The sequence below is a fragment of the Candida tropicalis genome (genome assembly GCF_000006335.3).
Source record: "Candida tropicalis MYA-3404 genomic scaffold supercont3.2, whole genome shotgun sequence".
In the NCBI taxonomy this organism is placed as follows: Eukaryota; Fungi; Ascomycota; class Pichiomycetes; order Serinales; family Debaryomycetaceae; genus Candida; species Candida tropicalis.
The window spans coordinates 1,400,454-1,424,980 of record NW_003020049.1 but is presented as its reverse complement, the minus strand read 5'-3'; the positions used below and the strand labels follow the sequence as shown (position 1 = coordinate 1,424,980).

The 24,527-nt window shown below is 33.8% G+C and overlaps 14 protein-coding genes across 14 annotated transcripts; 7 read left to right on the top strand and 7 right to left on the bottom strand. All coding sequences in view use genetic code 12, as the record gives it.

The window, feature by feature from the left end:
• Window positions 1–222: 222 nt before the first annotated feature.
• CTRG_01737 (DNA-directed RNA polymerase II core subunit) lies at window positions 223–561 on the top strand (the record flags this gene model as incomplete). Its single annotated transcript, XM_002547384.1, has 1 exon — window positions 223–561. One exon carries the CDS (start codon window positions 223–225, stop codon window positions 559–561), a length of 339 nt encoding a protein of 112 aa, XP_002547430.1.
• Window positions 562–888: 327 nt separating this feature from the next.
• Window positions 889–2,166, bottom strand: TPK2 (cAMP-dependent protein kinase catalytic subunit; the record flags this gene model as incomplete). The annotated part of the gene is made up of 1 exon (XM_002547383.1): window positions 889–2,166. One exon carries the CDS (start codon window positions 2,164–2,166, stop codon window positions 889–891), a length of 1,278 nt encoding a protein of 425 aa, XP_002547429.1.
• A 1,444-nt stretch (window positions 2,167–3,610) lies between these two features.
• On the top strand, window positions 3,611–4,393 carry CTRG_01735 (uncharacterized protein; the record flags this gene model as incomplete). The annotated part of the gene is made up of 1 exon (XM_002547382.1): window positions 3,611–4,393. One exon carries the CDS (start codon window positions 3,611–3,613, stop codon window positions 4,391–4,393), a length of 783 nt encoding a protein of 260 aa, XP_002547428.1.
• A 187-nt stretch (window positions 4,394–4,580) lies between these two features.
• On the bottom strand, window positions 4,581–7,439 carry ZCF10 (Zcf10p; the record flags this gene model as incomplete). Its single annotated transcript, XM_002547381.1, has 1 exon — window positions 4,581–7,439. One exon carries the CDS (start codon window positions 7,437–7,439, stop codon window positions 4,581–4,583), a length of 2,859 nt encoding a protein of 952 aa, XP_002547427.1.
• Window positions 7,440–8,806: 1,367 nt separating this feature from the next.
• Window positions 8,807–10,324, bottom strand: CTRG_01733 (uncharacterized protein; the record flags this gene model as incomplete). Its single annotated transcript, XM_002547380.1, has 1 exon — window positions 8,807–10,324. One exon carries the CDS (start codon window positions 10,322–10,324, stop codon window positions 8,807–8,809), a length of 1,518 nt encoding a protein of 505 aa, XP_002547426.1.
• Window positions 10,325–11,036: 712 nt separating this feature from the next.
• CTRG_01732 (uncharacterized protein) lies at window positions 11,037–12,065 on the bottom strand (the record flags this gene model as incomplete). The annotated part of the gene is made up of 1 exon (XM_002547379.1): window positions 11,037–12,065. One exon carries the CDS (start codon window positions 12,063–12,065, stop codon window positions 11,037–11,039), a length of 1,029 nt encoding a protein of 342 aa, XP_002547425.1.
• A 474-nt stretch (window positions 12,066–12,539) lies between these two features.
• Window positions 12,540–12,980, bottom strand: DQD1 (Dqd1p; the record flags this gene model as incomplete). The annotated part of the gene is made up of 1 exon (XM_002547378.1): window positions 12,540–12,980. One exon carries the CDS (start codon window positions 12,978–12,980, stop codon window positions 12,540–12,542), a length of 441 nt encoding a protein of 146 aa, XP_002547424.1.
• Window positions 12,981–13,529: 549 nt separating this feature from the next.
• On the top strand, window positions 13,530–14,477 carry CTRG_01730 (uncharacterized protein; the record flags this gene model as incomplete). Its single annotated transcript, XM_002547377.1, has 1 exon — window positions 13,530–14,477. One exon carries the CDS (start codon window positions 13,530–13,532, stop codon window positions 14,475–14,477), a length of 948 nt encoding a protein of 315 aa, XP_002547423.1.
• A 197-nt stretch (window positions 14,478–14,674) lies between these two features.
• CTRG_01729 (uncharacterized protein) lies at window positions 14,675–16,351 on the top strand (the record flags this gene model as incomplete). Its single annotated transcript, XM_002547376.1, has 1 exon — window positions 14,675–16,351. One exon carries the CDS (start codon window positions 14,675–14,677, stop codon window positions 16,349–16,351), a length of 1,677 nt encoding a protein of 558 aa, XP_002547422.1.
• Window positions 16,352–16,658: 307 nt separating this feature from the next.
• Window positions 16,659–17,621, top strand: CTRG_01728 (deoxyhypusine monooxygenase; the record flags this gene model as incomplete). The annotated part of the gene is made up of 1 exon (XM_002547375.1): window positions 16,659–17,621. The coding sequence occupies one exon, from the start codon at window positions 16,659–16,661 to the stop codon at window positions 17,619–17,621; it is 963 nt and encodes a 320-aa protein (XP_002547421.1).
• Window positions 17,622–17,732: 111 nt separating this feature from the next.
• RPA12 (DNA-directed RNA polymerase I core subunit) lies at window positions 17,733–18,104 on the bottom strand (the record flags this gene model as incomplete). The annotated part of the gene is made up of 1 exon (XM_002547374.1): window positions 17,733–18,104. One exon carries the CDS (start codon window positions 18,102–18,104, stop codon window positions 17,733–17,735), a length of 372 nt encoding a protein of 123 aa, XP_002547420.1.
• A 624-nt stretch (window positions 18,105–18,728) lies between these two features.
• On the top strand, window positions 18,729–20,375 carry CCT5 (chaperonin-containing T-complex subunit; the record flags this gene model as incomplete). Its single annotated transcript, XM_002547373.1, has 1 exon — window positions 18,729–20,375. One exon carries the CDS (start codon window positions 18,729–18,731, stop codon window positions 20,373–20,375), a length of 1,647 nt encoding a protein of 548 aa, XP_002547419.1.
• A 199-nt stretch (window positions 20,376–20,574) lies between these two features.
• CTRG_01725 (putative carboxylic ester hydrolase) lies at window positions 20,575–21,969 on the bottom strand (the record flags this gene model as incomplete). The annotated part of the gene is made up of 1 exon (XM_002547372.1): window positions 20,575–21,969. One exon carries the CDS (start codon window positions 21,967–21,969, stop codon window positions 20,575–20,577), a length of 1,395 nt encoding a protein of 464 aa, XP_002547418.1.
• Window positions 21,970–23,110: 1,141 nt separating this feature from the next.
• APR1 (proteinase A) lies at window positions 23,111–24,376 on the top strand (the record flags this gene model as incomplete). Its single annotated transcript, XM_002547371.1, has 1 exon — window positions 23,111–24,376. One exon carries the CDS (start codon window positions 23,111–23,113, stop codon window positions 24,374–24,376), a length of 1,266 nt encoding a protein of 421 aa, XP_002547417.1.
• Between the last annotated feature and the right edge of the window lie 151 nt (window positions 24,377–24,527).

Here is a 24,527-nt window from a genome sequence, read left to right as displayed (position 1 = left end):
AAGACGTGCAGAAGTAACCAAAAAAAAAACACTCCTCACTAATTGAATTTTGTACTCAACATCATGACAATAGAAAAAAAAAAAAAAAGAAAACCAAGAATGAAAAATCTCAACATGAAGAAACAACTCGTTATCAATATCATCATACTCAAAGAACCATCATCACCACTACCACCATCACAATCATAACAACAATAATTATATATATATATATAGATAATCATGGCATCATTTAGATTTTGCGCAGAATGTAATAATATGTTATATCCAAAAGAGGATAAAGAAGGTCAAAGGTTATTATACGCATGTCGTAATTGTGGATATACAGAATTGGCAGAAAATCCAAAAGTTTATCGTCATGAATTAATTACTAATATTGGTGCTACTGCAGGTGTGGTTCAAGATATTGGTAATGATCCAACTTTACCTAGATCAAATAAAGAATGTCCTGAATGTGGGAATCATGAATGTGTGTTTTTCCAAAGTCAACAAAGAAGAAAAGATACTAGTATGATTTTGTTTTTTGTTTGTTTGGATTGTAAACATGTCTTCCAAGCTTAAGGAAATTAATAATAGATAAATCAATTTATTATTATTAGTATTAGTATTATTGTAATTATAGATAAATAAAGAGAAATAATAATGTATTGACGATTCATTAGGTACGTTACGATTAGTATATAAAACTGCATGTAAATTAGAACTAAATCAAAAAAATAAAAATCCCAAAAGAAAGAACAAACTAAAGTCAAATAAACTGTAAAATGTAATAAAAAAAAAAATGTAATAGTAATACAACGATACATAAAAAGACCATAGTTTCATATAGATCTCTCTCTCTCTCTCTTTGTTTCGTTTTCGATATCTTTTCTTTTTATTTCATTAATTCTAAAAGTCGAGGAAGTATTGGTGATATGGATCTTCTCCTTGTACACCATAATCTAATTGTTCTTCTGGATAGTGATCAAATAATGATGAATCACCAACACCAGCAGTAATTGGAGGTTCATAAGGAGTTTCAATATCCTTTGCTAACAATTTTTCCCAAACAACCTCCAGGAACCAAGGGTGATTTCTAATATCAGCAGGACCATTGATCAAGTTACCTAATCTTCTAGTTAAATCAGCTGTTATCAATTTACTTAATAAATCAATTACATCCGGTTGGAAAAAACTTGGATAATGAACTTTACCTGCCAAGATTTTCTCATAAGTCTTCATTGGTGTTGAATCATAGAATGGAGTATAACCAGCCAACATTTCAAAGATCAACACCCCTAATGACCACCAATCAACGGATTTATTATAAGGTTTTGTTGTGATGACTTCTGGGGCAATGTAATCTGGTGTACCACACAAAGTCCATGTGACAGTGCTGACCTCTTTAGCAAACCCAAAATCAGTGATTTTAATATGACCATTTCTGTCTAATAAAATGTTTTCAGGTTTCAAATCACGATAGATAATATCATGACTATGTAAATATTCTAAAGCTAAAGTAACCTCAGCAGCATAAAATTTGGCCACGGGATTTGGGAATCTTTGAGATTTTCTCAATAATGAAAACAATTCACCACCTTCAATATAATCCATAACCATAAACAAGTTCTTAGCATCTTGAAAAGTACCCCACATTCTAATCAAAAATGGGTGTTCAACCAATTTTAACATTCTTCTTTCATCATTAGTATGCTCAACTTGTTTCATTTTAACAACCTGATGTTTTTTCAATACTTTTATGGCATAGTATCTACCATTATGAACGGATCTTACTAAATGAACTCTTCCAAATGATCCAGTACCCAAAGTTCTCATAATTGAAAAATCAGTTAAGGAGTACTTACCTTTAGAAATAGTTGAACGTTCAGGTAATAATGATCTTTTGATGGCATCTTCAGTACTAGATCTAGACATTTCTTGTTGTTGAACTTGTTGTGAATGAAGGGAAGAAGCAGCAGATTGTGCAATGTTGGAAGTTGAAGTAGCTGTAACATTGGCAGTAGTCAGACCAGTTTGTGGGGCAACTGGATGAACAATTTGTTCTCCTGGAAGCGATTGTTGCTGTTGCTGTTGTTGGTAGTAATCCATTGATGAGCTAGAATTCTGTTCGCTTGTTGTTGAATGGTTTGACTTAGTAATGTGAAGCTTTTTTAAAAGATTTGGCATGAAAATGGGCAAAAAAGGGAAGTTATTAAAAGGTTTTTATTTTTTTTTTAACAAAAGGAAAGTTTATAGCAAATGTAATAATGGGCAAACAAACCAAAACGATAATTCAAGAACAAAGTTATAAATTGAAATTGTATGTAGTCGTTTGATAAAATTATAATAATGTATTCAATGCAATGATATTTCAGTTTATATGGAACCAATTGCTTGTGATGTGATGTTTCTGAAGTTAGTTCTATTTCACTCCCGGTATGGTCTTATCTCAAAGACGGAATTCTTTTCAGTTTCAAACAAAGCAATAAAATAGTATGCGATTCAATTGATTGATTTATAAACTAAAGGAATTGATAATTGAGTCTATCTGGTAGTGCGAGGTAAAGCTTGTACTAACTTGTTGACGGTGATAATGATTGTCTTTATTGTTTTTAGTTTTTTTTTGTATTGGAGTGGAAAAAGGGGGAAGAAATGGGAGAAGTTGAGTTGAGTGAGGATTGGAACTGGATTTTGTTCAACAACAACAACAACAACAGCAAAAAAAAAGTCAGCCTGAACAATTTCTCATCTTCTCTTTGTTCCAATTTCATTTATCTAAAAATCTATAAACCTGAACTAATTTTTTTCTCACTCTCTCACTGTTTGTCGTTGTGCTGTAACTCCGGTCTCTCTCTCTCTCTCTCTCTCTCTCTGTGTTTAACGCGAGTAGTGTGCGGACGGTCAATTTTCTTTTAGGTCAGCTTTTCAAATTAATTGATCACTTTCACATTCATCTATTAACTTCTGATATTTCATATTTGATAATTAAGGTCTATGGAATTTCAAAAAAGAAGATTCATCTACAAATACAAGGTATAAATTAATGCATAAAGAAGAAAAGTTTAATTACTGCCAGTAAAGTTTCGTTAATTTTAAAGTCCAGATAAGATTAGTCCACTAAAAAAAAATAAAATAAATTCAAGAAATTAATCACCAGCAAACACGTGATGCCTAATACTACCACCACTTGCTAAAACCAAATCTCTCTTTATTTTAATTCTTAGTTCTAAGCCATTAACAACAACAGATGTGTTGATCATATTACTAGCAGATGTGATAAACTTGAATGTACATGTCAAAAAAAATAGTACCTATGCTGCTGTTGTGCGACGATTTGGTTGCAATGATGTACCTGTCGTGAATTATATGCTATAGAAATAGCAAAACTATTCCAACAGGTACAAGAATCCTCTTCAAACAAATATCCACTCGGGTTACTAAAAGACCAACATTAATTGTGTCTAGATGAATTGTTCAAACCATGAAAGTTTCTACTATCACGAACCGTTCTAGAGAATCGTTTATTTTTTGCGACAATGCCACATTTGAAGGCAAACACAGTTGAAGAAAAAAAAAATCAGAAAATCCCCAAACTAAATATACGAATACCAATCATCCCCCCATTCCACCAATGACATCATTTATTCCTGATTCAAACATTTCTATACCTAATATAACAGGATCTACTCTTATCATTCCATCAATTTCCATTGGGAATATTCCACAATTATCAATTGATTTATTAATACATACATTAAACTTTATCAAAATAGGTACACTTGATGATGTTTATTTATATCCATTTGCTTCACCTATAGATTATTGCAAAACTTCAAAGAAAGGAATTTCTCATTCAATTGAAATATTTTATAATGAAGAATTAAATTTAACTTTAATTCAACAAAGATCACCAATTTTACCAAGTTATATAACAAGTTATGTTTCTGAAATAATTATTCCATTTATAAAATTTTTCACATTTAAAAAAATTGTTATTTTAGATAGTCTGGATGCTGGATTATTTGAACATGTAAATGCTGGAGATATTGAAATTTATAATAGTGAATCATTATTAAGTAAATCATTAGAATCTTTGAAATTAAATAATGAAAAATTGCTTGATGAACAAATTGATCAACATTCAAATTATGTTAAATATTTACTTCAAGAATTGAATTTACCAAGAAATGAAAGTTCTAAAAATAATGAATTGAATGATATTGATGTAAATGTACTTGTTAGTTTTGTATATGAAGGGGATAATTTTTATGATGGAGAAAAATTGGCTTTTAAATTAAGTGATTTCTTAAATATTAACAAGAAAATTGATCATTGGGTTAGACCAGTTAGTTGGTTTGGTGCTTATGGTGATAAGCCAATTCCTAATGCAATGGAAGAAGGTCTCTTTGGTTAGAAAGTTCCAGTCATCTTATATATAAATATATATATGTATATTCGTATCTACGTATAATCATAACAACAATAGTGATATCTATACTGCATCACTCTAATTAGAATGGTCCTCTCTTTGTCGAATACACTTCAAACTCTGGTTTTATTAGAAATACGTCAATTGGTTATTGAGGTGACACAATAAATTATTACTGTTGCTGATGCGATGGAGGACGCGGAGCTGGAGCTGAAGGTAGAGGATGTTGTTGTTGTTGTTGTTGTTGTTGATCGACGGAGGGAATTCGAGCTTGATATAAAGGCAGCTGATGAACTGGATGTTGCATTGGTAATAAATTTGAGTCTGGCGCAAAATAATTCTGTGTGTGTCCAATTACGGGCAATGTCAATGTAGTTGCTGTTGGTGGTGGAAGTTGATGAACCCAACTTTTAGCATTGGTAGGAGTATATGGAATAATACCTGGCAGCATTGCCTGTTTTACTTGTTGAGTCTGTGGTACTGATATTGGTGCTTTGGGTGCTTTCATTTCAACAGGCTCTGGTTTAATTGTAATTGGTTCATTTAAAAGATTTGAAATCATGGGTGATTCTTGAGCAGTAGGAGTATCTTGGGAAAAATTATTCTTTGGTGTGTCTTTAATATCATTTGAAGATGTATTATTCATAATAGTGAACAAATCCCAAGAGACACGACAAGGTACTGAGTAAGATGCTGCCTTCAATAAAACATTCCTCATTTCACAAATATGTGATTGCTTTATAAGTTCAGATTCAAAATCCATCATATCGGGGAAATTGAATGCCATGACCAAATAGTAGTCAAATAAGAAATAATGATGTAAAATATGAACTGTTCTATCATTGAGAAATCTCTTAATTGATATAATGGCTCTGGTATACTTTTGATTCCTAAATTTAATAATCTTGTCTTTAATCTCATTATTGCTCTTGAGTGAACTCAATCTTACAGCCAAAATACACCAAATCAAATCACCCAATACATGTAACAAAATTACTGGAGGTGGAGGGATGGCACCCTTCCCATAATATTCAACTTGACAATGTTCAGGCAATTGTGCTTTCCAATTTTCAATCCTTGCATTAAACATCTCCAATGACATACTTTGCGAGTTTTGTCGATCATCATATTTAATTTCACCTCCTTGGAAAACTGTGGTATCTATAGTGGCAGTAATTGCTAAATTCACAATTGCAATTCCTTTCAAAACTTCGTTGAATATTGACAAGAATTTCCCATGTTCAAGTTTAGGGATATCTGATGAATAATAGAATTCCCAAGGTTGCCATTCTTCCCAGCCATCACTATTGATTTGGGGTACAGGCCAATCGTGTGCCCTTACCACCGGTGATCTCCCCATTCTTGCACACAACAAAGTATTGACCAAGAATACAGTGGCCCATGTTCTTTGTCTATTGATATTATTCAAACTAGCACTACTTTGAAATTTCAGTTTCGGATCATCATCAGATGCATTTCGCATTAATCTAACATCAACTGCCATTCTTGTACCTGAAGATATCAAAACCCACGAGAAATCCCATTGTCCTAAATGATAATATGTTAACCCAAGAATTATCATGGCCTGTATAGTTTCGATGGTGGTTGTAAATGAATTTTCCAACGCCATTGTAGAATATTTGGCATATAAAGCTGCAGTTTTACAATCACCTCCAACCATGGAGAATTCACCAAGTGCTAAAACCGCCCAAACTAAAGCTAACATGTTCCCATCAACCGCTTTTCTTTTTCTTGTTGGAAGACCCAATAAGTAGTTCATGTGTCTAATAAACGAAACTTTATCCAACATCGGCATAAGACAATGAGGAACCAAGAAGTAAACATCCATTAATTCTCGAACGTTTGCTGGAAATTCAAACAATTCATCTGGGAACCTGGCATTTTGGGACATACTTGCATTAATTGCAAATGAAGAGACATTGAATATCGATCCAACTCTAAATGGATTCTTGAACACATTATTTATCTTGCTGTTATATTGTTGCACTACTTTGTTTGTGAATCCTGAAATTAATGACGACATTCCATGATACTGCAATGCCACAGGTTCCCAATTTTCAGGACTACTATCATCAGCGCCCTCGATTTCATCTGATATGAACTGGAAAACATCATAATTGAAAAAAAATGACGGATCACTCACTGCTGGTGATGGAGTACTTGGGTAATTGTTATTTCCAATAAATGATCCAAATGCACTATTTGGAGATGGTTGAATAGGATCCTGTTGATTAGGAGATGCTATTTGTATTTGTAATTGTTGTTGTTGTTGTTGTTGTTGCTGTTGCAAAAGTGGTGGAGCTCCAGAAGTGGCTAACCGTTGTCCATGTGCGGGGAGTTGTAAAGGCAACGGAGGTGCAGTCGTTGTGGTTGTAGTTGTTGATATTGAAGTTGCAGATTGTACTTGATTCTCTAATCCTCCTGGTACTGACGTAAGCATAGCCACCGGTGCTAATCTAGCAGAGTCGTTGATTGATGGATTGGGGCTATTTCCCGAAATAGATACATCTCTGTTATCAGTTTTTAAATTATTGGTGTTGTTACTGATGGTGGTGGTGATGGTCTTATTAGCTGTTGGTTTATTGGATTTTGTAATATTAATACTTGCATTATTATCCTGAAAGACCTGATCAAATAGTTGTGACAAATTGTGTACTTCCCATACAGTCTCAAGATCCTCTAGCTTCTCTATTAGAATATTCGAATTGTATAACAAGTTCAAAAGTTTTGATTCAATCAATTTATCGTCTTGAATTAAACTTACTAGTATACCTTTAAATAATAGAATTCTTTTCTCTAATGAATGTGTATAACCAGAGGGTAACCCTCGTCTTTTAGAAGGTTGTGAGTAGACACATTCTTCATTGGACGTTATACAATTTGTACAACTGGGTGCTTTCCCATCGCATTTTGCTTTCTTGGACCTACAATAATCACATGCCTGTTTTATTCTCCTTCTTTTCTGTGGGGGATCTGATGAAGTCTCTGATAATTGAGGTGTTGATTGCATTGAGTGTGGATAGTAATGAAAACGAGAAATGACAGGTTGAATGCTCTTGACTATTTTTAACAGAAGCAATTAAAGTTATGTCCTGAAAAAAAAAAATGTATTTGGATCTCCAATGAACACAGAATAAAAAGAAAACAAAAATGAAACCAAATCACGGTTTATCCAACTGGATAGTGAAATAATATGGATAACAATAAAATAGGCGGGACAGAAAACCAACAAGAATAAACGAACAAAATAAATATAATATAATATAAAAATAAAAATAAAAATAAAATAATATAAAGAAGAAGTGGAAAATTAACCCAGACTTTCAAATCTTATTTAAAGCCCAGATATATCTCCCAGTATAATTATAACAACAACAACAACCCAAGCAAGTGCGTATCTGTGTGTTTGTGTTTGTGTGTGAAGTGGGAAATGAAGAGCCAATTTTGTAGTGCCAATGATATTTGTGTGTGAGAGAAGTGGAAAAAAAAAGGAAAAACTGCACAAAAATTCAGTTCAGTTATGAGCGAATACCAAATACAGCAATTTCAAGTGAAATCATCATCATCATCTTCGGTCGGTATATTGCTCGAGCTGTGGTACAAATTTTATCTCTAGAGCAATATTCCTCCCCTTTTTTTTGTTCTGTTTGTTGTATATCTAAGCATAAAATCATATCAGGTCTGACTTGTGAATACAGAGGGATATATACATTCCCGGCAAATGTGTCTTGTTTTAGTAAATTCTCTTTAGCATGCACCCTGTTTATTCTTTATTGTTTAGTTGGCTTAGTTAATTGCTTTATTATCTTTCACTTATTGGTGTTTTCAATGCTTTCACTATTGTTCATCCTAAATTCTTGGGTGTCAAAGTCTTCACTCGCGTCTCTTCCAACGGCTTTCTCTTTCGTTTAAAAGGCTCCCCTTGCACTGACATATGTGTTTGCTTAAGGATGGTATCAACCCTTCTTCTCTCTCTCTCTCTCTCTCTCTCTCTCTCTCTCTCTCTCTCTCTCTCTCTCCCCCCCCCCCCCCCCCCTCTTCTCCCCGAATTCTCTTGTTTTGTAACCAACCATCATCTCTCGTACAATATGGAATTTCAGTTGAGCTTTTGCTGGTTCGGTTTTCCCTTGAACACTTCTGTGATGGGGTTTAAAAGCAAATAGGTATTTTTGTTTGTGTAATTTTAATTTCTGTTTCCAGTTCTAGATCAAGTGATATACACACACACACAAAGTAGTTCTCTATTACTAAGCGAAATGTTCTTGATCATGTTGTTCATTCGATGATCCATTTTCTTTTGTATCTTTTCTGAGTACAGAGAGTAGGTATATATTCCCATGATTCTAATAGGACGAAGTATGTATTAGGCACTATATTCTAAATTTGAATAGGTTTTAAATCAGGTGAAATTTCAAATGCAGCTTCTGTTTTACTCTTAACCTCTTCAACAGTGGTATTTGGATCAATTTCAATCATGATCAATTTACCGTCAACAACATCAAAGACAGCCAAATCAGTGATGATTCTTGATACACATTCTTTACCAGTCAATGGGAATTTGCATTCTTCAAGAATCTTTGGTCTTCCCTTTTTGTCAACATGTTCCATCACAACAACAACTCTTGTGGCAGCTGGATTACTAACAAGATCCATGGCACCACCCATACCTTTAACTCTACCTGGTAATCCCCAATTTGCTAAATCCCCTTTGGAGGAAACTTGCAATCCACCTAAAATAGTCAAATCAATCTTTCCTCCTCTAATCATACCAAATGATTCTTCAGATCCAAACAATGAAGCACCTGGTGCTAAAGTTACAGTTTCTTTACCAGCATTGATTAAATCTGGATCTTCCTCTCCCTTCTTTGGATATGGACCTAATCCCAAAATACCGTTTTCGGATTGTAAAGTAACATGGATATCTTTTGGCAAGTAGTTTGGTGCTAAAGTTGGCATACCGATACCTAAATTGGCAAATGAACCATCGGTGAATTCTTGAGCAGCTCTTTTGACAATCTTTTCTCTCTTCAAATCTGCTTCCAGTTTTGGTTTGTCTTCAGTGGAGGATTCGTCTTCTGAATATTTGAAAATTTCAATATCTTTTGGAGTAGTTGATTGAATGACTCTATCAACATAAATGGCAGGTAGATGGACATCTTCAGGTTGAATTTCACCTGGTTCAACGATATGCTCGGCTTCAACAATAGTCAATTTTGCATTTCTACCCATGACACTGTTAAAATTTCTTGCTGCACCTCTAAACCAACAATTACCCAAAGTATCTGCCTTGTATGCTTTGACAACTGCAACATCACCATTGATTGCTGGTTCTAATAAGAATTTTCTACCATTGAATTCACGAACTTCTCTAGGTTCACTTGATTTCAATACTTTTTCACCAGATTCATCATATCTAACCGGTAATTTACCTTCTTCCAACCATGTTCCCACACCAGCCGGAGAATAAAATGCAGGTATACCAGCAGCACCAGCTCTTACTCTTTCAGCTAAATTCCCTTGTGGGGTCAATTCTAAATCAATTTGGCCAGTCAAATATAATTTCTCAAACGTTCTATTTCCTCCAATATAACTCGAGATCATTTTGGTGATTTGTCCAGTAACCAATAATTGGGACAATCCTCTACCATCTAATCCAGCATTGTTGGACACAGCAGTAACGTTATTAATATTAGGATTATTCACCATGGCATTAATAACAGTATCTGGTACACCACTCAATCCAAATCCTCCGGATAATAAAGTTATATTGGACCCAATACCTTCAATAGCTTCATCAGTTGTGGTGACGACTTTAGTTTTAGGCTGAGTTGTAGAAAGACATCTGATGAAAAATGCAGTTCTGCTGGTTGTAGAAACTTTTATTAGCGATAACATGACGACAAATGATGCACAAGTGTTGGAATTATTGATAACAATTTCATATATGAAAAAAAAAAAGAGAATAATTTGTTTTGGGAGGGAAATAGTTGGTGCTCTTATAGGAATTGACAAATGTTGGGGTAGCTACTTTTTGTTTCGGGCAGTGGTTGGTTGTGAGCACACATATTTCCGTTGATTTCTGGAAATACCTTCGGAAATACCTAAAATATACAAAGAGCAAAATAATCTACATTTGGGCCGAAACGTTCCTTTAAAATTTGACGGGGCAATGGAGAACAAAAGTTGATTTATACAGGTGTGATCACCAATTTAGAAGGATCACAAAACTTTTGGTTAGAAAGATTATGTTGATCTCCGATAATTTTCTATAACCATGTTTGATCAATTATACTCTAAAGGTGGGGAAGAAATATGTATATCCGATATTACTCTCCAGGTCTCGTTCTCTTTCGTTCTCTTTCGTTCTCTCGCCCGGAGGAAATACTTGTTCAATATTTATCGATTTTATGGAATGAACTTTAATTTACGGATAAGGTTTGCATATATCCTTCTAGTTTGCATAGTATGTAGAGTTTATTTTTCCGTTGAAATCTTTTAATCGAAAGGAAAATCTTTTGTTTAAAAATTGGCAAGAAATCGCGCGCAAAAATTAAGTATTATAAATAAATTCATAAATTTCCTATGTAGAAACACACTAAACATTAAACTAGTCTAATGGAGCTGCCTCAGGCAAACCGTTCTTGTTAAGAATCAAATTATAAGGTGAATTCTTGTTATTAACAATTGCTTCTTTATTCTTTTTTCTAACCAAATCAACAGATTCCTGTTCAGTGATTATAGTGAAATCCCAATGTAAATACCAGTCATCTTTATCCATATTATATTTACTTGCTTTTTCTTCACCAACTTTATCTAAAGTATATAATAACTTTGATTTAACACCAAAGACAGCATCTGACTTTTCAAATGGGTCTCCCTTCTCGTACAAGGCAGTGATCAATCTATCATAACCTGGTTTTTCAATTATGAAATGGATGTGGGCTGGTCTGTATGGATGACGGTTAATGATCTTCAATAATTTACCAACAGGACCATCACTTGGAATAGGATATGGAACAGGTTTAGAAGCCTTGATGACAAAGGAACCATCTTCTGCGGTTCTAACAATACCTCTTAAATCAGCATGGTCACGGTTTTCATATTGAGTATCATAAAATCCATCCTTGTCACAATGCCAAAGATCTATAGTAGCATTAGCAATTGGGTCTCCATTAGTATCAGTCAATTTACCTTCAATCAATAAAGGTTCACCTTTACCTTCTGATACGATACTATCACCTTGTTCTTTCTCTTCAGCATCATGGGTATGGAAAGGACCCAATAAGGTTCCCAGAGTGGCATTCTCTGGTTTTGGATGTGAAATACCATCAACAAGCACCGAAAGTCCCAACACATCAGACAACAATACAAATTCTTGTCTGATATCAGTAGTAATATGTCCACAATCAGTCAAAAATTTGATACCTTCTTCCCATTCTTCAGTAGTTAATCTGACTTCTCTAGCAAAATCATGTAAATGTTGTACCAATGTATTTAATACGAAAAACAACCTCATATTCTTATGTTGTGAATTGACCAAAATAGTATTCTCGGTGATTGTCTCATCGCTCATGTCAGAAATTTCTGGACCCTTTGGTGGGACAGGCATTGGAGTAGTAGTTGGAGTTGGAGCCATATTGTCTTTGTAATAAATAGTATATATTCTTGTATAGTAGATTAATCAAACAGATAATGATTCTTGAAAAAAAAAAAGATGGAAAATTATGATGATTTATATACGGGAAGAAAAAGAGGGGTGTTTAATGTAAGATTATTATCCCACGTCATAATAAATGGTATTTCCGAGCTTTACTGTCTATACTGTTTTTTTTTTTTTTTTTTTCGTTCTTTCTCACAGTATGGTTGATATTCTGTGTTATGTGTTTTACCGATCTCCAGAAAATTGCAACCAAAAAAAAAAAAAATAAAATTGTGGGGAAAAATAATCGTAACGAAAACAGCAACCAGGGACCTATTCAGCCAATAGTATTCCATTAATAATCAATGATTCTTTTAGAAATCATTAAATCTCGGATCGAACGTACAATTAAATTATCCTGGTGCAACGGACGTTGTGTATTTCAAAAAAAACTACATACAAATTCTCCACTCAATAATTCAATGCATATTCAATGGCAGCAGTATAACCATAGACACCCAAACCGCAAATCACTGCAACAGCTTTGTCACTCAAGTAACTTTGATGTCTAAAAGGTTCCCTTTGATGTACGTTTGTGATGTGAACTTCTATGAATGGAATAGCAGTACCTAATAATGCATCTCTAATCCCAACGGATGTATGTGTATAAGCACCAGCATTAATAACAATGAAACCAACACCTTGACGTCTAGCTTCATGTATTCTATCAATAATAAAACCTTCTGTGTTATTCTGATAAGTTAAAACTTCAGAATCATTTTTTTTCAATTGTGCTTGTTCAATTGCAGCTTTTTCAATATCTGAAAGGGAAGTGGTACCATATTTTTCTGGTTCTCTAGTTCCTAACAAATTAAGATTTGGACCGTTGATAAGAAGTACTTTTTTAACCATGACGTATGTTGTAAAGAATTGATTGTAGAGGTGATAAGTATAAAGTATTAATTTTTCACTTCAACAACTCATTTTTCAATTTTTTTTTTCTTTTGCTTGCTTTTTTTTTCGTTTTTCGTTCGTGTGCACACACACAATTGACTCATTCCCACGATAGTACTATAAGAAAGGAAGTCGATTTCGGATAAGAAGGTTATACAGCAAATAATCAAAAAAAAAAAATCCCTCATATAATAATGTGTGGTTATATTTCTAGGTGCTATATACAAATCATTTTACAACTGCAAAAAAAAAAAAAGAGCCACCGTTATGATGTTTATCCATTAACACCGATAATGCCTAATTTACAAAACAGGTTCAATGGACCCGGACTTGTGTCATGATGAATTTTTTTTCCCCACCTTGAATAATAGACCGGGTTTACTCATTTTGTTTTATTTCCTATGGTGTACTGGAAAAAGGTATTTTTAAGTATTTCCGAAGTATTAATAATCCCAGTTCTATTTTTTTTTTTAATTAATTAAAGTTCAAAGAACGGGGTGGAAGAAAATGAATAAATTGAAACCTTTATCCTCTTCAATTATTCCTAGAATACGTCATTTTTCTACAACTACATTAACAATGACTAATCAACAAACAGAAGAACCAAAGAGATTTGGATTAGAAAACCAAATCAAGAGAAACCCACATCCAGATTTCACCAAGGTGGAAAACTCAAGACCACCATTTGATTTTGATAGAGTTTGGAATTATACCCAAATCCCTGATAAAGATTGGAAAGCTGGTTCAGGAGCTAACGATTCGTCATGGAAACAACATAAAAAATTAACTATTGATCCATATGGAGAAGGAAGAAGTCCCGTTGATAATTACAAGACATTAATCAGTGCTGTTGTTCCTAGACCAATTGGTTTTGTTTCTACAATTTCCAAAGATGGTGTTCGTAATTTAGCTCCATTTTCTTATTTCACTGTTGTCAACCACGATCCACCAATTTTCACTTTGGGATTTTCTGGTGGTAGAGGAAACCCAAAGGATACTGCCCGCAATATTTTAGAAACTGAAGAGTTAACAATTAATATAATAAGTGAATGGTTTGTTGAAGCTGCTAATTATTGTTCTACTAATGCCCCACCAGGAGTCGATGAGTGGAAATTATCTGGATTGACTCCAGTAGAATCTGAAAAAGTCAAACCTCAACATGTTGCCGAATCTGCCTTCTCAATTGAAGCCAAATTGGTGACTTCTCATGAATGGAAGTCTAAATCCGATCCAAATAGAGCTACTGGGGTATTGTGTATTGTTGAAGGTGTCAATTTTCATGTGAGAGAAGACGTGATCAATAAAGAATTGAATAACATTGATATTGCAAAATTGAAACCTGTTAGTAGATTAGGTGGTATAACTTATGCTAGAACTGTTGATGGTTTTGAAAGATTAAGACCTGATTTTGATAAGGAGTCCGAAACCCCTGAAGTCAAGGAATTGTTAGATTAGACTTTATTTTATTTGTTTTTATGTGTGTAGAAATCTTTGAATGTATACACTACTTTTGGCTTACGTAATATATGTAGAAATAAATTACTAAGATTGATTTGTCATCACTATTTATTATTTTCCAATCATATATATATATAAAGTACCTACCATTCCATCAATTTCTTGATATAATGGATTGACTTTGCGAGATAATAATGATTGATATTATCAAAATACTCAAATATTTAATTGAAGAAAGTAACGATGTTCAATGGAAATCACACTTTGTTGAACATGTTTACAACATGGAAAGTTATCATCAACAAGAAATGATTAGAATCCTGCTATGCAAACGAAATCCAACCACACACATCCCTGATGCAATAAATCAAGAAATAAACAAGTATATCTCCTGGCAGAACAGTAATAAATTGCATACGTCAACTATTTCGTTGACTAATAATTATACATTTGGAAACACCAAAATTTCACTATGGAAAGGAGATATAACCACATTAACAGATGTGACTGCAATTGTTAATGCGGCGAATCTGGCCCTATTAGGATGCTTCCAACCAAGTCATAAATGTATAGATAATGTCATTCATACTGCCGCTGGTCCTGATTTACGACAGGCATGTTTTGATCTTATGCAAGGAAAACACGAACCTACTGGTAGTGCAACAATAACTCCAGGATTTAATCTACCTGCAAAATATGTTATTCATACAGTTGGACCAATAGTACATAATGGACAAGTGAACACTGAGGAAATCAAAGAATTAGAAAGTTGTTATAAATCATGTCTAGAAGAGTTGGAGAAAGTTGAAGGGGATAATAAATCACTTGCATTTTGTTGTATTTCAACAGGTATTTTTGCTTTCCCAAAGGAACTAGCCAGCCAAGTGGCAATCAGAACCGTGAATGAATATTTTACCATACACACAGATTCATCCATAAAACACGTGATTTTTAATGTATTCTTAGAAGAGGATGAACGAATTTATCAAAGTGCTTTAGAAAAGTTCCCTAGGTATGTCACAGAAATTTCCCTCCAGACCCCTGAACCTAATATAGATCAGGCTAAAAAGTGGTTACAAGATGCAGACAGTTTAATAATTAGCGCCGGCGCAGGATTATCAGCAAGTGAAGGATTAGATTATTCGTCAAAAGAGTTGTTTCATAAAGAATATAAACCATTTTTGAAATACCGAATCAATTCACTTTATGAAACCATTGGGTTCCCTTGGCCGTCTCATGTTGAATTTTGGAATTTTTTCATCTATCATTATATCAATCTTTATAAAAAATGGCCCCGGACAACTAGTTATCAACACTTACTTAAATTGAGTAGTGAATACCAAGACTCGATGGTTCTTACTAGTAATGCCGATGGGTTTTTCGTTAAAAATGGATTTGATAAAGAGAGGGTGTTTACAATCCAAGGAAATTATGCTAATATCCAGTGTCTGATAAATTGTCAGCCAGATGCATATAGACCAATGGAGGAGTTGGTTAATAAATATCCATTGAATTCATCTGATGATATTCCAAAGTGTCAATTTTGTGGATCAGAAATGACAATGTTTTTGAGAATGGGAGATCATTTCAATACTGAGATTGTGAAAGATCAAAGAGAACAATACCATACGTTTATGCGAGCTCTGTTGGCATCGAAAAAGAAAGTAGTGATCTTGGAATTAGGTGTTGGATTAAATACCCCGAGTGTATTAAGATGGCCCAATGAAGAAAAAGTTGAAATGTATCCTGAACAATTTAAATTGATACGTGTTGGTTTGGGACCCTCAAGTGCTATTCCAATGAATATAATGGATAATACAGTTGTGATTAATGGTGATGTTAAACAAGTCATCGGATTGCTAGTTGAGTAGACGTGTATAGAACTGATCAATGAAAGTCGTTCGATTTGTAATGTACAATGTTTCTTGTGGTTGTCTGATGGTGCATAATGTAAGTTGCAAAAAAAAAGAAAAAAGAAAAAAGAAAATTTACAATATGCGAAAGTGGTGTTCTTATATCTCAAGCCGTAAACGATGAGATTCTGCAGAAGAAAAAAAAAAAAAAAATTATATAAATTTTCAAAAATTTTTCAGTTTGTTGTCTTCTGAAATTTTATATTCCTTTTTATAATTTTTTTTATTTGGTAAATCATCACACACAGATTAATTATAATATACCATGTCCAAAGAAGAATTTGATGCTGATAAAGCCACTTTAGAAGAATTAAGAGATGTTCTTGTTAACAAATCAGGAAATGAAAAACTAAGTATAAGATACAGAGCCTTATTCAATTTGAAATCTATTGGTAAAGAAGACCCAGACAGAGAAAAGGCTCATAAAGCCATTAAATATATTGCTGATACTTTTGGTGATGATTCTGAATTATTAAAACACGAAGTTGCTTATGTTTTGGGTCAAACTAGAGATTTATATGCTGCCCCTTTCTTACGTGACGTTGTTGAAAACAAAGATCAACAAGTTATGGTTAGACACGAAGCTGCTGAAGCTCTTGGTGCTTTAGGAGATAAAGAATCTTTACCATTATTAACTAAATATTTCAAAGAAGATCCATCCATTGAAATTAGACAAACTTGTGAATTGGCTATTGATAGAATCAACTGGGAACACTCTGATAAATCCAAGACTGAAACTTTAGAAAAAAATGTTTTCTACTCCGTTGACCCTGCTCCACCTTTAGATTCAAAAACTTCCAGTAGTAAAGTTGAAAAATTGCAAGTTATCTTGAATGATCAAGACGCTCCATTGTTTGAAAGATACAGAGCTATGTTTAGATTAAGAGATCTTAACACCGATGAATCTTGTTTGGCTTTATGTACTGGATTCAAAGACCCAAGTGCTTTATTCAAACACGAAATTGCCTACGTTTTGGGTCAATTGAGTAACCCAGTCACTGTTCCTCCATTAATTGAAATGTTAAAGGATAGTACTCAAGCTGCCATGGTTAGACACGAAGCTGCTGAAGCTTTGGGTTCTATTGCTACTGATGAAGTTTTAGAAGTCTTGCAAAAATTCTCTACAGACGCCGAAACACTGGAAGTTGTCAGAGATTCTGCTATTGTTGCTTTGGATATGTACGAATATGAAAATTCAAATGAATTTGAATATGCTACTGTTGCTTAGATATTTTTTTTTCCTTTTCATAGTACTTTAATGAATTTGTGTATTTTATAAACAAAACCTGTTTCTAGTTTAATTTCTATAAACAAGTAGATAAAAGTGTAATAGAATGACTTAATTGTTTGTTCTGAAACGGTATCCACATTTAGTACATGTATAAAAAACAGTGGCCCCTTCATCAGCAGATCTCAATTGTAAAGTATGATATTGCATTTCTTCATTACCACATTTCGGACATTTCTCTTTAATAGTAGCACCATCATCTAATTCATCTTTCTTTAAAGAAGTCTTGACAACTGATCTGGCCAGTTTTAATGTAGATGGGAAAGCATCTTCAGAAGATGTTGTCACCACTTTTAAGTTTGCAAATTTTGACTTTGGATAGGAAGCAGTACAAACTCCACATTTGATATCAGATGTAGAGCTATGGGAATCTAGTAAATTACCACAGAAATTACAAAATATTAATGATCCTACTACTGACATGTTTTTGGTTGGTGAAATAACGATGTATATGAAAACGAACTAAAGTTGAATAAAAGTTGGTTTGATAATTATGATTTTTTTTTTTTTTTTCAGAGATTTTTTTTTTTCACTCTCGATGAGTTACCAATATACCGAGCGTTAGTAAGGGGATGATCAATCACTGTGTCAAATTTGGCAGTTTAATGAAAACATATAAATCTAATGAAGTACGGATCTGTCAACCATCATTGTAGAAATTTCAGCAGTATTGAATGGCCTTTACTGTGATAGAGTCAGCAAACCTAAGAGACGTGTCTATCGTCCGTCGGAAAATTAATGCATAGTTTATGATACTTCCTTTCTCTTCCCTCCCCTCCTTCTTGTGAAAACTACTATTATTAACATCTACAGTAGAAACTACAACCTATAAACATATCAAAAACACCATACTTTCCACTATTGTTTGTCATTGATAATGCGTGTATCTTGTTGTAAAAGAATATTCAGGAAAAAAAAAGGAAAAAAAAATACAACTCTTCCTTCCTTGTTTGACATCAACAAAAAAGAGTGAGAAAAAAAAATTTTTGTTAGAATTTAACAAACAACGCCAACCAATTTTAAGACTACAACTACTGTTTAATTAAAATGGCTGCCGCACCACAAGGATTGCCAGATATGTCCAATGCGATCGTCGCCCAGGATGAAATGGGCAGACCATTTATAATTGTGAGAGATCAAGGTAAAAAACAAAGAAAACATGGTATAGAAGCAACCAAATCACATATTTTAGCTGCTAGATCAGTGGCTTCAATTGTGAAAACTTCATTGGGACCAAGAGGTCTTGATAAAATTTTGATTAGTCCGGATGGAGATATTACTATTACTAATGATGGTGCTACAATTTTAACTCAAATGGATTTGGATAATCAAATTGCTAAATTATTAGTTGAATTGTCAAGATCCCAAGATGATGAAATTGGGGATGGTACTACCGGGGTTGTTGTTTTAGCCAGTGCATTGTTGGATCAAGCATTAGAATTGATTGAAAAAGGTATTCATCCAATCAAGATTGCAAATGGTTTTGACGAAGCATGTAGAATTGCCGTCGATCATTTAGAAAAAGTTGCTGACAATATATTGATTGATGACAGAGATAATCTTTTGAGAGCAGCAAAAACTTCCCTTGGTTCCAAAATTGTTTCTAAAGCCCATGATCATTTTGCCAACATGGCTGTTGATGCCGTTATGGATGTTGCTGATTTAGAAAGAAGAGATGTTGATTTTGAATTGATTAAAATGGAAAAGAAAGTTGGTGGTTCTATTGAAGATTCTTCATTGATCAAAGGTGTATTATTAGATAAAGATTTCTCCCACCCACAAATGCCTAAAGAAGTCAGAGATTGTAAGATTGCCATTTTAACCTGTCCATTCGAACCACCAAAGCCAAAGACTAAACACAAGTTAGATATTTCTACTGTTGAAGAATTTAAAGTATTACAAGAATATGAACAAAAGAAATTCCAAGAAATGATTGATTTGGTTAAACAATCAGGTGCCAATGTTGTTGCCTGTCAATGGGGTTTTGACGATGAAGCCAACCATTTACTTTTGGCTAATGGTTTGAATGCTATAAGATGGATCGGTGGTTCTGAATTGGAATTGTTAGCTATTGCCACCAATGGTCGTATTGTCCCACGTTTTGAAGATTTGACTCCAGAAAAATTGGGTACTGCTGGTGTTATCAGAGAGTTAGAATTTGGTACCACCAAAGATCGTATGTTGGTTATTGAAGAATGTTCTAATACTAAAGCTGTTACATGTTTCATAAGAGGATCAAACGAAATGATTACTGCTGAAGGTGTCAGAGCCTTACATGACTCCCTTTGTGTTGTCCGTAATTTGGTCAGAGACAGTAGGGTTGTGTATGGTGGTGGTGCTGCCGAATTGACTTGTTCTTTGGCTGTATCAGAAGCTGCTGATAGACAAAAAGGTATTGATCAATATGCTTTTAGAGCTTTTGCTACTGCTTTGGATACCATCCCAATGACCTTGGCTGAAAACTCAGGTTTAGACCCAATTGAAACATTATCATCATTGAAAGCTAAACAAGTCAATGAAAACTCATCACATTTGGGTGTTGATTGTCTCGGTAAAGGTACTAATAATATGAAAGACTTGTTTGTTATTGATCCATTGATTGGTAAAAGACAACAATTGTTATTAGCAACACAATTGACTAGAATGATTTTGAAGATAAATGATGTGATTATCAGTGGGAAAGACGAATATTAAGTAGAAGTTTGATTACTAAAGGTTTCTTTTATATATATAAGTATCATTAAATATTAATTTCATATTTTTGCGACAAGTAATTTCCAATGATATGGAGAATGATAGTAACAATACGTGTATTATATCTCTACCATCTAAATATATATACAGAACAAAATAAATAATTCAATAGCAATATTGACAAATTTTCAGCTAATAATTACTTCTTAGCAGGTAACATTCCATGTACTAATCTATCAAATTGCCAACTATCCTTAGTTATATCAATTGGGAGATCCTCTTCAGATGCATTAATCACGTCCACTTTATTTAATTCAGTTAAAAGTTTACAGACTGGATCAACATACCATCTACTACCGTTGAGGGTGAACCATCCAATATGTCCACCATTCGTTGTGGTAATCATAGACAAGTAAGGATTTAAATTGACTTCGGAATAAGGTAAACTTCTTGAACCGACAATAGGATCATCCAAACTGTTGAGTATAACGAGGGGAACTCTGACATTCAACAATCTTTGTACAGGAGAAGCCTTTCTATAGTACTCATCAGCAGAATTTAAGCCAAATAATTTAGCAGTAAATTGATCATCAAACTGTTTCAAGAATTTGACTTCGTATTTCTCTGGGTTTTCCATGTATTGCTTAACCAAATCATTAGCCAATAACATATGATGACTTTTCAACAACTTGAGTAGATTATTAGCCATAGTTGGTGAATAAATATAATGACCAATGACGGAATCTCTCAAATGATAACTACTTTCAACAAAATCCCAAGGACAGGCTATCACAGTGGCACCTTTGATTTGCTTTGAAACATGTTCACCTTCTTGACCCAAATAGTTTGAACAGATTGCAGCACCTAATGAATATCCCATTAAATAGATTTTCTTATTTGGCCATCTTTTGGCGACAACTTCATTGATGACATATCGAACATCATTTGTCCATAATCCATTATATAATTGTGGGGAAGTAATGGTATGGTTAGCACAACCTCTGGAGTTTACAACAAGTGTATCAAATCCATATGGTTCTTCAATAATCTTATCAACAACAGCACGGAGGTATGCTTCATATGATCCACCAGCTAACCCATGTAATACAATTAATAAAGGTTTGTCCTCATGATCATCAATCAAACTCTCTTCTGGGTTTTTGTATTCGGTACGTGGTGGCAATTCCCTAGTTTGTGACTCCGGTTTAAAACTTTCATGATTTGGATCAGACTTAAATTGTGCCTTTGGAATAGCATAATCTAAAGCGATAGTACTTTCTCCATTCCATTGATCATAGTATAATTGTTCACCATTTGGAAGAGAGTATGGCTTATGTTCAATGTTGATTATCTCTCTCTTGTAGTTGACTTTATCTTGATTATCAAATTTATTAAGAGCTGTATAAGCAGTTTGTGTGTGTCCTGATGATAATAATGGGTTGATCAAAAATGAATAGTTTGAACTGAATTCTGGGACAGAAGATTTTACAATTTCAGGGATGGAAGTTGAAGTAGGACCGGAATTATTTAAGTTGAATTTAACTGGTTTTTTAGGAAAGTAAGTTTCAACCTTGGAAACAAAAAATCCTGACATTTTGGTAGGGAGTCGTATCTTAGTTAAAGTATAAGTTAAAATAGAATTCTGATGATTCTATGAAAAAAAAAAAGTGCAAAGAAAAGAAGTAACTTTATTAATATTTTTTTTTCTTTCTTTCTTTCTTTCCCAATCATTTCAAGATGATTTAAATATGTAATTTCAGGATATATTCCGCATATATCACAAAACATATATTCTCTTGTTAAATCCGGATTATATAACCAGGGGTTTATCTTTACATGGGAAACGAATAAAGAATTAGACTAATTTAAGATCACTTAAATGAATGTGATTTACATAGATTAGTAACCTTTAGCAGTTCAAGATTTCAAGAAGTTCTCAAAACATTTACTCTCATGGACACTAGCACGTGACTTTCGCATATGTTGGTTATCCTCGCATGTTCCTCTTTTTTTTTTCTTTTATTTGCTATCTCGTTTTACCCCCCCCCTATTTTCAAACGGTTATTGTAGTAGATTCGACAGAGTTATCAGTGGACTGTTGAAGTCAATTGCTGTTCGGATATGTCAGTTACCAAGTAGTATCTTAGGTTTATTATTATACACACAAATGTAGTATATGAGAGAGAAATTAATGAGGAAAGCCGAATTAGGATATCTCAGTTCCTATTTAGAAAGTAAAAAACAAATCGTAACCACGATGTAATTTAACAAAAAAGGGAATTTAACATGACGCACACTACCAGAGAGATAAAGTCAACGATAAGCAATGAAAGAAAAAATTCATTGTTGCCACTGGCGCACTTCTCCCACGCAATACAGCAAGCCAACAAAAACTCCCACCCGCACACTTTTAACACTGTACAACTTCCATGCTATTTTTAAGCAAACAAGCAAAAAAAAAGAAGTCTCCTAGTTTACTAGAAATTACAAAAATTACATCTCCTTCTTTCCTTCTTTCTTCCTTCCTTTTCAATTAAACTTAAAGAAAAAGAACGACAACACTTTTCATTGAAAGAATTACTCAAGTATAAGGAAATTAATACATTCATCTAACTAATTTTCTTTCAATTTCAGCTACTATCCTTTTCAGTTTTCTTTTTTTTTTCTTTTTCGTTTTTTAACCTTTCACTCATTCTTCCTTTAATTTACTTCCTTCCTGTCCTCACCTCGAGAAGATGCAATTATCGTTATCAGTTTTATCAACCGTTGCTACTGCTTTGTTGTCATTGAGTTCAGTTGTGGACGCCAAGTCTCATAACATCAAGTTGTCCAAGTTATCCAACGAGGAAACTTTAGATGCTTCCAATTTCCATGAATACACCAATTCATTGGCCAACAAGTATATGAACCTTTTTAATGCTGCTCACGGTAACCCAACCAGTTTTGGTGTGCAACATGTCTTGTCCAATCAAGAAGCCGAAATCCCATTCGTTACCCCACAAAAGGGTGGCAAATATGATGCTCCATTAACCAATTATTTGAATGCACAATATTTCACTGAAATTGAATTGGGTACTCCAGGTCAACCATTTAAGGTTATTTTAGACACTGGTTCTTCCAACTTGTGGGTTCCATCTCAAGACTGTACATCCTTGGCTTGTTTCTTGCATTCCAAGTACGACCACGACGCTTCTTCCAGTTATAAAGCTAATGGTAGTGAATTCTCTATCCAATATGGTTCTGGTTCTATGGAAGGTTATATTTCCCAAGATATCTTAACCATTGGTGACTTGGTTATTCCTAAACAAGATTTTGCTGAAGCCACTTCTGAACCAGGTTTGGCTTTTGCTTTTGGTAAATTTGATGGTATCTTGGGTTTGGCTTATGACACCATTTCTGTCAACCACATTGTTCCTCCAATTTATAATGCCATTAACCAAGGTTTATTGGACAAGCCACAATTTGGTTTCTATTTGGGTAACACCGAAAAGGATGAAAATGATGGTGGTTTGGCCACTTTTGGTGGTTATGATGCCTCCTTGTTCCAAGGTAAAGTCACTTGGTTACCAGTTAGAAGAAAGGCTTACTGGGAAGTTGCTTTTGAAGGTATTGGTTTAGGTGATGAATACGCCGAATTGCAAAAAACTGGTGCTGCCATTGATACTGGTACTTCATTGATTACTTTACCATCTTCATTGGCTGAAATTATTAATGCTAAGATTGGTGCCACCAAATCCTGGTCTGGTCAATATCAAATCGATTGTGCTAAAAGAGATTCATTGCCAGACTTGACCTTGACTTTCTCTGGTTACAACTTTACTTTGACTGCTCACGACTACATTTTGGAAGTTGGTGGTTCTTGTATTTCTGTTTTCACTCCAATGGATTTCCCTAAACCAATTGGTGATTTGGCAATCATTGGTGATGCTTTCTTGAGAAAATACTACTCAATCTACGACTTGGAAAAGAACGCTGTTGGTTTAGCCCCAGCTAAGGAATAAGTTTTTTTTATCTGTTATTCCAACAAATATAATTTACCTTAAAAAGTTACTTATCTCCCTTTTTTTTAATTATTTTTTATTCCCAATTTATTCCATTGTTTTTTTTTAATTCTTGATTATTTTTTTATTTCAAAGTATATTTAGATGTTAG